The following is a 10,403-nucleotide window of genomic DNA, read 5'->3' as shown; positions in this document are numbered from 1 at the left end:
AATGACTTTGCATTTGAGATACATTCTGTTTTGTTGAAAAAGCGCACAATTTGTAGACAGTCAATGTGGCATTTTGCAAATTCCTACTTCTGGAAATAAAACCAGTCTGACTCCATGTTAAAAAAACAGACAGATTCTAACAAGGCCTTACACCTCAAATGCATTGTCTGACCTGAGTTGCCACCTCTGGTATACTCATAGAACCTTTAGTTATCTTGGGGCAGTGACTTGAAATAAATTCTGGGATTTGCATATTAATCAACCAAAACTTGCATCTCATTTCTAACTGATTAAAGATTTAATAGCCATCTTAGGTTAGTTCAATACATTTGCATCAGTTCTGTGACCCTTTGATCTTTTGCTTATAAATTCTGTGTCTGATGCAACCTTTTTCACTAACACCTGAGGAAAGAACAAGACTCTGAAAGCTTGTATTTTCAAATAAACCTGTTGGACTATAATCTGGTGTTGTGTGATTTTTGACCTTGTCCACTTCAGTCCAACACTGGCACCTCCACATCACGGTCACCAATATAAGGCAAACCAACACGGGGTAGCATTCAAGATGGGTTTCGAACCATCTGCGCACATGTGGTTTAGTGATGTTAGTCTTCACAACAATCTTGGTTGTGCAGGTATGCCCTGTGTGTACGTTGTTGTCATTATGACTGGTGCGCAGGTAGTTCTTGTATTAGCTTTTTATGAAGCTGTTGTACACTTGTGTTGTTCAACAGACTCTAAATTTAACAGTAGTGCATTATGAAATGGCAAAATGACTGTGAATGTGGAATCTATGGTGTCGTAAAACAGAATGCTAGAGCAAAATAACGCACTATTTGTGTACGTGTCTTGTGTTCTATGGGTGTCATTGGAGTTTGTTTCCAACCTGTGAATATATGGCCAGAGATGGTAGGAACTGCAGATGCTGGAGAATCCGAGACAACAAGGTGCAGGGCTGGATGAACACAGCAGGCCAAGCAGCATCATAGGAGCAGAAAGGCTGACGTTTCGGGCCTAGACCCTTCATCAGAAAAGGGGGAGGGGAAGGGTGTTCTGAAATAAATAGGGAGAGAGTGGGAGGCGGATAGAAGATGGATAGAGGAGAGGATAGGTGGAGAGGAAACAAACAGGTCGAAGAGGCGGGGATGGAGCCAGTAAAGGTGAGTGTAGGTGGGGAGTTAGGGAAGGGGATAGGTCAGTCCATGGAGGACGGACAGGTCAAGGGGGCGGGATGAGGTTAGTAGGTAGGAGATGGAGGTGCGGCTTGAGGTGGGAGGAGGGGATAGGTGGGAGGAAGAACAGGTTAGCGAGGCAGGGACAAGCTGAACTGGTTTTGGAATGCGGTAGTGGGAGGGGAGATTTTGAAGCTTGTGAAATCCACATTGATACCATTGGGCTGCAGGGTTCCCAAGCGGAATATGAGTTGCTGTTCCTGCAACCTTCGGGTGGCATCGTTGTGGCACTGCAGGAGGCCCAGGATGGACATGTCGTCTGAGGAATGGGAGGGGGAGTTGAAATCGTTCGCGACTGGGAGGTGCAGTTGTTTATTGCGAACCGAGTGCAGGTGTTCTGCAGAGCGGTCCCCGAGCCTCCGCTTGGTTTCCCTGATGTAGAGGAGGCCACATCGGGTACAGCGGATGCAGTATACCACATTGGCAGATGTGCAGGTGAACATCTGCTTGATGTGGAAAGTCTTCTTGGGGCCTGGGATGGGGGTGAGGGAGGAGGTATGGGGACAGGTGTAGCACTTCCTGCGGTTGCAGGGAAAAGTGCCGGGTGTGGTGGGGCTGGAGGGGAGTGTGGAGCGGACAAGGGAGTCACGGAGAGAGTGGTCCCTCTGGAAAGCAGATAAGGGTGGGGAGGGAAAAATGTCTTTGGTGGTGGGGTTGGACTGCAGATGGCGGAAGTGTCGGAGGATGATGTGTTGGATCCGGAGGTTGGTGGGGTGGTACGTGAGGACGAGGGGGATTCTTTTTTGGTTCTTATTGCGTGGACGGGGTGTGAGGGATGAGTTGCGGGAGATGTGGGAGACACAGTCGAGGGCGTTCTCGACCACTGAGAGGGGGGAGTTACGGTCCTTGAAAAACGAGGACAACTGAGATGTACGGGAGTGGAATGCCTCATCCTGGGAGCAGATGCGGCGGAGGCGAAGGAATTGGAAATAGGGGATGGCATTTTTGCAGGAAGGTGGGTGGGAGGAGGAGTATTCTAGGTAGCTGTGGGAGTCGGTGGCCTTGAAATGAATATCGGTTTCTAGGTGGTTGCCCGAGATGGAGACAGAGGTCCAGGAAGGGGAGAGAGGTCCAGGTGAACTTAAGGTTGGGGTGGAAGGTGTTGATGAAGTGGAATGAACTGTTCGAGCTCCTCGTGGGAGCACGAGGCGGCGCCGATACAGTCATCAATGTAACGGAGGAAGAGGTGGGGTTTAGGGCCAGTGTAGGTACGGAAGAGGGATTGTTCCACGTAACCTACAAAGAGGCAGGTGTAGCTTGGGCCCATGCGGGTACCCATGGCCACCCCCTTTGTCTGTCGGAAGTGGGAGGAATTGAAAGAGAAGAGAATATATGGCCAGTGCATTTTTATGACCGGCAGCTGCTGTTCACTTCTTTGGCAGTAATGTAGCATTGCAGCACTCTGTTTCTGGACTGATGTGCTCAGTGCTTTACTTGGTAGTGACATTGCAATCTTACTAACAAAGTTGCCACCACTTGCAGTCCCTCAGAAGGTTGGTATTTACATTATCAAATCCAAACGGTAATTAAAAGGTAAAATTTAATACAAATACAATTTTTGGAGAACCTGAGTTTGAACCCTTGTATATCCCCCTCATGTTTAGTATTTGTTATGTAGCGTTTAGGTTTTCTGTTTTAAACAAGAAAACATTCATGCTATGTTCACATCAACATTAACTTTGTCTGTTAAGCTTTATAAAAAATTTATATCTGTCTTGATCTCAGAATATCTCAAAGGGGTTTACAGCTTTGTAGTGGAGTCACTTATAATGTTGGAGACAGAGCAGCCACTTTAGCTGGTGATCATAATGGAATTTTTTTGTTTGTCATGCTGCCTCTTGAGATTTATACTGGACACCAGAGAGGGTGATTCTGGGTTTCAAAATAATTAATTGAAATAATTTGCAACACTTCAATCCCCATAATTCAGACAAGCCTTCAGTTTGACACTTCAGTTAAAATGTTGTGACACCAACTGTGCAGCATTCCTTCGAGTCTGGAGTGTTAGGCCAGAATTGCGTAGAACTTAAACCATCACCTTCTGACTCGGAAGAAAGATCCTGCCACTAAACCATGCTGATAGTTATACTGACACTTGCACACGTTAGGCAATATTGATTTAAATTTCGGAGCAGAATGTATCCTTGTACGTCCTGTTGTTATGATTCACGACTAATTATTTTGTGAATAAATTACAGTGCATTCAATCATTAATGAGAATGTATAATGAGTAACTGTCTATTCATTAGTGAAACTTGATGTCATCGCAAGTAGAGTTAATTAAATGTGATGCTGTTCTGAAACTGTTTCTATCAAGTGTATTTAAAACTTCACAGAATGGACAGAGATAACAAGTTTATTCTCTTTGGAATTGTATGACAATTCAACTGAATGGATTTCCCCATTTTTGTTCCTGAACCTGCTTATTTCCAAAGAATAGCTTCCGTGATTTCCTGCAATCGAGTTTTTTGTTCCAAAATGGCTGTCGTTGGTCCAACTGCAAAACCATCATCCTGTTGATTATGCTACTAGTTCATGGTTCATTTCATATGTGTTACGTCTTGTTGACCATAAAATTTCCTGGTTTAATCCCTTGTTTGTGATAATAGCCCCTAAGGACTATGCAAGGTCTCCTTCATGTCACCAAATAGGAATTGTCCACCTCCTACTTGGTCATTCCTCTCAACACATGATTGACCATAGTAGCCTTGGAGATCACAGATGTAAATGAGCTGTTTGACATCTGATTAATTATTCTCAGAATTTTGAACTGGAATGTCAGAAGAATGTATGAATTCATTTTAGTTTATTTTCAAGTTCATAAAATTGGAGTTAAGTGGAGATTTACATAGATTTCCCAGATTTTGCTACAACAGTTTCTCCCTGAACAGGTAGTAGCTGTTATTCTAATATCAGCATAATTATTCAACCAAAATTGTTGTTCATGAGGAATAGTTGAGTGTCTGTGAAATCCATCATACAGAAGGATGTCAGATGCTTTCACTGCGGTAAAATTTCTGAAGAAGGAAATTATTCAATCTATGATCCTGGAATTGTATGTTAATATGGCAGAAGATGATGTGTTTTCTGAATGTATCCATTGGTTGGTTGGTTGTAATGAATGAAGAAATGATTATGTAAGGATTTTTTTTTTGCAGTTGACCAACGCAAAATGTTTAATGAAGAAAAATCTAAGTTACTGAAGTGTGTTGGAGATCTGTTTCACTTTATTTATTTCTCTCTTTGAATCCAGAATGATTGTCTGTAACCAGGTTATGAAGTATATTCTGGATAAAATTGACAAGGAAGAAAAACAAGCAGCAAAGAAACGGAAACGAGATGAGAACGTGGAGCAGAAGCGCAGTAAACAGAATGCCACGAAGCTATCAGCATTGTTGTTCAAACACAAAGAACAGTTGAAGGCTGAGATCCTAAAGAAAAGGGCATTGTTGGACAAGGAGCTTCAAATTGAGGTGCAGGTATGTGACAAATAAGCATCAAGTAAATTTTTCTTTACAGCGCTTCAGAATTTTCAGGTCCCACATAACTTTTTAAGGTAGCGAATCACCTCATTACTTTGAAGCACAGTCCCTGTTGTGGCAAAAATAAAAGCTATGATTTTTTATTTTCCCAAAACAAGGTCCCAGGAACAGCAGTGAAATGAATAATTACTGGAATCTTTTTGGCAATGTCAACGGAGAAATTTTGAGGAATGGGAAGAGCAAAGCTATTCTTTGCATACCTCCATGGTTTCAAATGTTCAAAACTCTCGATTTGCATTTCATAGAATTGTGAATTCTTGTAAACATTTCAGCTCTCCATGCCTGTGCCTGCATGCTCATTAACTAATTATGATAGCTCTTCCAAACATCTCTTTTTCCCCAAATATTGAAAATGGTTCTGTTCCAAGTATATGTCTGATTTCTGTGAAAATTATGATTTCATCTGCCTCCTACACTTTCAAGTAGGAGATTTCAAATCAATGCTCATTCTTTTAAATAATTCTCCTCATCTCTCTGGTTATTTTGACAATTTTTTTTAGATTTGTATTGTCTCCTCTGGTTACTACTGCACCCTTATTTACTCTACCAAATACCCTCAAGTTCCTTTGAGTCGTCTTTATTCTGAAAAGATCAGTCCCAGTTTACATAACATTCCATATCATTTATGTTCCTCATTTCAAGTATTATTCTTAATGTTCTTTCTGAATCCTTCCTAACGCATGGTACCCAGAACTGACAGAATATATTAGTTAAGGCCTAATTAGTGCTCCTCTGATGTGCCTGAAATTAGAATTCAACTGCAAATTGAATAAAATTGGAAAAAGAGCCAGAGATACAAGGTTAGAAATAAATGTTTAGTATAACATTCTTATATGTGTGCTTGAAATCTCTTTCTAAGGCAACAGATTTTTATGAACTTTTAACTTAACAACTTGTCATTTTCAATATTTCAGAATGTGAACCATCTCCACTATACCACAGGACTCTGTTCCTGCATTACTTTTAAAATTGTACTATTTAGTTTCTTATTACCTCCCTTCATTCTCTTATTCTTCATTTCAAATTCTATCATTTCATTACTCTGCATGAACTTTAATTTACATCTGCACATTTCACTATGTCCTGAAGTCTGCAATTGCCCCTTTGTTGTTCACTGCATTTCTAATTTCTGTCAGTCAGCTGCGTGTTTGGAAATAATGCATCTTGTATCCAACTCCAGGTTCTTCATATGTGTCATAAAATGTTGTGGTCCGAATGCTGATCTCTGGGGAACAATGCTGTATGTTTCTGTCCAGTCTGAAAAAGAACAATTTAGCACTACCCTTGACGTTCTGTCTTTTAGCTGATTGATTTTAACCATGTTTCCCCTTTAATTTTTGAATTTTAAATTTTCTTAAATTATTACATAAACAGATGCTTGCACTTTATTCCTGTCTAGCTTTTTTTAAAGCAGACATCTTCCACTTCTAATTTTATGCGGTTGGTTTTTTTTTAGTGCATTTTCATGTTCTGAATTTAGACAGTGGTACAGTTCAGTCTGGGTGGAATAATATCCTTAAGTGCCAAAGGGTAGAACACGTTGCTTCCAAGGAACATTGCACATAAGAATTCAACCAAAAACTATATTCAGCTTACTCATCTGAAACAGTCAGTTTCCACTGACAGGCAATGCCAACATCTGTGCCTCAAACTTATCTCCCATAGGCAAACAAGAATTTAGCTGACCATCAGCAGCACTTAATGCTTATGAATAAACTGTCTGCATTCTGGCCATCAGTACTGTCACAAGCGTCCTGGCTAGAAGACCAGGCAGTGAAATCTAAACTTGAGAAAATGTGGCTAATCTTTCAGTACGATATCTTTGCTTTCAGATGTATAGGATACTGTTTGCAGCAGTGTAGTGACGCATAGAGGCGTTCTGAGTTCTTATGCAGTTGACGACATTCTCTATGTAGTTTATATCAGTTGTTTCTGTTGACTGACGTTTTGTTTGTTTTGACAGGAGGAGCTGAAAAGAGACAGAAATAAGTTACGGAAGGAGAAAGAGAAGGCGCAGGCAGCTGCTATGCAGACTGCAGCCATTGCCGCTGCAAATGCTGTCCAAGCGGCTGTGACACAGAAGCGAAAGCGAGAAGAGGAGAAAGAGCCTGCCAAGGTCAAGAAGAAAAAGATGATTTCTACTACCTCAAAAGAATCCAAGAAGGACACAAAGCTTTACTGTATTTGCAAGACACCTTATGATGAATCAAAGTACGTGATCAATAAATGTTTTGTTCTACCAAAATTTCATTATTATAATAGAAACTTTTCCAGTTCCGTTCTTTATTCCAAGCAGATGTTTAGACCGCAACTTGTAGAAGCAAAAGTAGACCATTTGGCCCATTGAGTCTGCTCTGCTATCCGGTAATGCTGATCTGATAACACTCAACTCCATTTTCCTGCCTTTTTCTCCAGAACCCTAGATTCCCTTACTGATGAAAAATTTACCTCCGCCTTGAACATACTTAATGACCCTGTCTCGGTAATACACATACTGGTTCAATGCACATGATGTTTTTGTCTTTCTTGGAAAGTGGTTCTCCAGTTTTGAACAGGCATAAGGCGGCAGATGCTGGTGAGAACCGTCTGATTTTCTACAGTGAAAGTCCAAATAGAAAGTGGACAGATTTTTCTGGTTACTTTTTGTGATTGGAATTAGACACATTTCCAAAATGGCAGCAAAGAGCTATAAATACTTATTTTGTTTTCCATGTCACAACAATCTTTACCACATCTGGTTTTCTTTTGCTTCCTCATACCATGCACAGTTTTTGTATTTTCACTTTCAACTTCTCTTATCCATGTGATACTCCCAACCAGCCAAAGGACATTTTCAAAGCATCTGTCATTGATTACTGACAGATGTTTAAGTATAGCTATAATCCACTTCAACCCCTTTGTCATAGCTGTTCTCCACCCCCCATCCCCAAAAAGTAACAATGTCCTGGCTGATATTGGGGCTGCTGCTGTGTGGATTGCTGAGAGAACCAATCCTTATCATACTCTGGGCCTGGCACCAGAGTGCTGCACCACCACCTTGCCTCTGCATAAAAGGCTTGTGGCTCACCGGAACGAGAAAAAAACTTAAACACACTCAGATGTGTGTGTTCGTTTTTCAGGTTCTACATTGGCTGTGATCTGTGTACGAACTGGTATCATGGAGAATGTGTTGGTATCACAGAAAAAGAGGCTAAAAAAATGGATGAGTACATTTGCAATGAATGTAAACGAGCACAGGAGGGCAGCAGCGAGGAGCTCTACTGTATCTGTAGAACACCATACGACGAATCACAGTAAGCTGAAATGTCAACAAAGCCTTTTTATTGGCCTGAGGTAGTTTCACTTTTGAGAGTCAGGCCTGCAGTACTGTCCTCCCCAGATGTTTCTTTCTTACTGATTGCGATGCAGACTGCATGAAATCATATTAAGCTTGCCTGTGATATTTGATATAACTTTGCTTTTGAAATCTCCCCTCTATAGGCCATGGATTTCATAATTGATGTTTCTCCAGTGTTTTCATTTTTTTCCCTAAACTTTGGGCTAATGCACTTAATGTACATACAGTTCTCCAGTATCTTCCATTCAGCTGCTAAGGTTACCACCTAACTTTCCAATTGTTTTCTGCCCCTTTCCTTGTCAGGTGTGCTGTCCGTTGCTTGCCACAGCATTTTGGTAACCTGACCGACCAAACAAACACTCTTCATTTATGAGTTCACATCGTGAAGATTGGCAGGCTGTTGATCCAAGTGAGGCATCACAGCTGAGCTAATCATGTCCTTACCAACCATAAACAGTTTCATCAAGAATAACAGTCAGAATTAAGAGACCTAAATGTTCCCCATTCCCTAACTCCTCCACTAATATCATAATCCAATGAGAAATTGACAAACTGCAAAGACTGGAAACCAAACCAAACCTTCTCCTGATCTGTATGGCACTGTTGCTTACTGTCTGTCTGAGCCATAGTAGCTAACTGCAGCACTGTGTGTATTTGATCTTTTATTTACTTGGGGAATTTGTAGAAACACAAAGATTGGCCTTTCAGGTAGGAGAAAAATTCTTGATTTCAGAGACAACTGGTTAAAAACTCTTGAACACTGCAGGAGGGAATCAGAATAACAGCTTTTGGAAGGTTTGTGACTAACATTATATAGTGGATTTTTACAGGATTCAAATGTCACAGTCTGTACTTTGTTTAAAGAAAGCTCTGTTTTGTAATTTTGACCAAATTTAACATGCACTGATGTCAAAACGAAAGCAGAATTCAGTGCAAAAGTAGTGTCACAAAGAATATATACTTGTTTTAAAATACACTTGGTAAATTCTTATCCCTTAATTTTGCAGTAATGTTCATTCACTTTGTGGCAATTTTTAAAATTTTGAAGTACAAACAAAATGGGGAAATTATATTTGATTTACTTCCCAATTTAAAAAATATTCAGAATTCCCCAATGCCTCAATCTTGCACATATCCTGTGATATTGTTCCAAAATCTGAATTTGATTTTCTTTTCCTTTCAAGTTTTCCTCACCCATCTCCCACCATCTCCCCAGCTTGTTTGATACATATCGACACCTAGACTCTATAGGTTCCTTGCACAAATGACCATCCTTTATGTTTTAACTTTCACTAAGTTACTTAACCTCAAAATTCTTTGATAACTGTCTAGGAACAGGGAACTAGAATGATGATTGATCCCCCTCATGGGGATTTCACCTGAGGCCTCCAAATCTGCAAAATTCAACGAGTTTTTCAGTGAATGTTTGGTGTGATCAGGTGGGAAGACCCTGATAAAATAATGAATAATCCATGGTGCATTTTGTTGATGCTGTTGATTTGGCTGTTTTTTTTTGAACTGTGAAGATTATAAGAAAATTGTGTATATTGTTTAAACCCATAGGTTTTACATCGGTTGTGATCGCTGCCAAAACTGGTACCATGGACGTTGTGTTGGCATTCTACAGAGTGAAGCAGATCTCATTGACGAGTATGTTTGCCCACAGTGTCAGTCTACAGAAGATGCTATGACTGTTCTTAGCCCGCTTTCTGACAAAGATTATGAGGGTCTTAGACGAGTGCTGCGCTCTTTACAGGTAAGAAAATTTACAAAATAATTTCTAATAAAACTTCTGTCAACTTTTCGTTTCATGCCTCTTCTTGCATTTATTTTATATTTTTCTTCTACTTTCACCCAAAAGCTCCTGCCTTCTTTACCAGAAAATCAGATGTCAACCTAGGTAGTAGCTTTCCATTGTTTAGGCCAGTGATACTCTGCCTGTAACAATCTTTAACAATCCTGTAATTGGGGGTGGGTGTGTGCGGATGGGTGTAATGTTACTGACCTGCTGTTCTTTACTTAATCCTGACCAAAAGAAATTAAACTGATACCTGGTAGCTAGAAAGAAATAAACTTGCTGTAGAGAGATTTAGGTGTAAAGGCTCTGTCTGAAAGCATTGTGCACCAGCTATCTCCACTGATTTGAATAATCCAAATTTAAAGTAAGTCTGCAGTAAGATGGTGATTTTTGTTTTAAAAGAACTTTCAAAGCTATTAAATGCTGTCTCTCCATCTTATTGTCATGGTAAAATAAAATGTGAATTAAAGATATACCTATAAAGTCTGTACAAA

At 40.3% G+C, this 10,403-nt stretch overlaps 1 protein-coding gene across 3 annotated transcripts in view; it reads left to right on the top strand.

The window, feature by feature from the left end:
• Positions 1 to 10,403, top strand: part of LOC109929769 (nucleosome-remodeling factor subunit BPTF) — a 60,003-nt gene that overhangs the window by 33,668 nt on the left and 15,932 nt on the right. For all 3 annotated transcript variants that reach the window (XM_048610852.1, XM_048610851.1, XM_048610850.1), the window contains exons 13-16: positions 4,486 to 4,711; positions 6,738 to 6,985; positions 7,894 to 8,067; positions 9,675 to 9,867. In XM_048610852.1, coding sequence (XP_048466809.1) covers positions 4,486 to 4,711; positions 6,738 to 6,985; positions 7,894 to 8,067; positions 9,675 to 9,867 — 841 coding nt within the window. The remainder of the gene's footprint in view (positions 1 to 4,485; positions 4,712 to 6,737; positions 6,986 to 7,893; positions 8,068 to 9,674; positions 9,868 to 10,403) is intronic.

Source organism: Rhincodon typus, chromosome 23 (assembly GCF_021869965.1).
Source record: "Rhincodon typus isolate 14 chromosome 23, sRhiTyp1.1, whole genome shotgun sequence".
Classification (NCBI taxonomy): Eukaryota; Metazoa; Chordata; class Chondrichthyes; order Orectolobiformes; family Rhincodontidae; genus Rhincodon; species Rhincodon typus.
The sequence above is the reverse complement of the archived record's forward strand: the minus strand, read 5'-3'. Positions and strand labels throughout refer to the sequence as shown.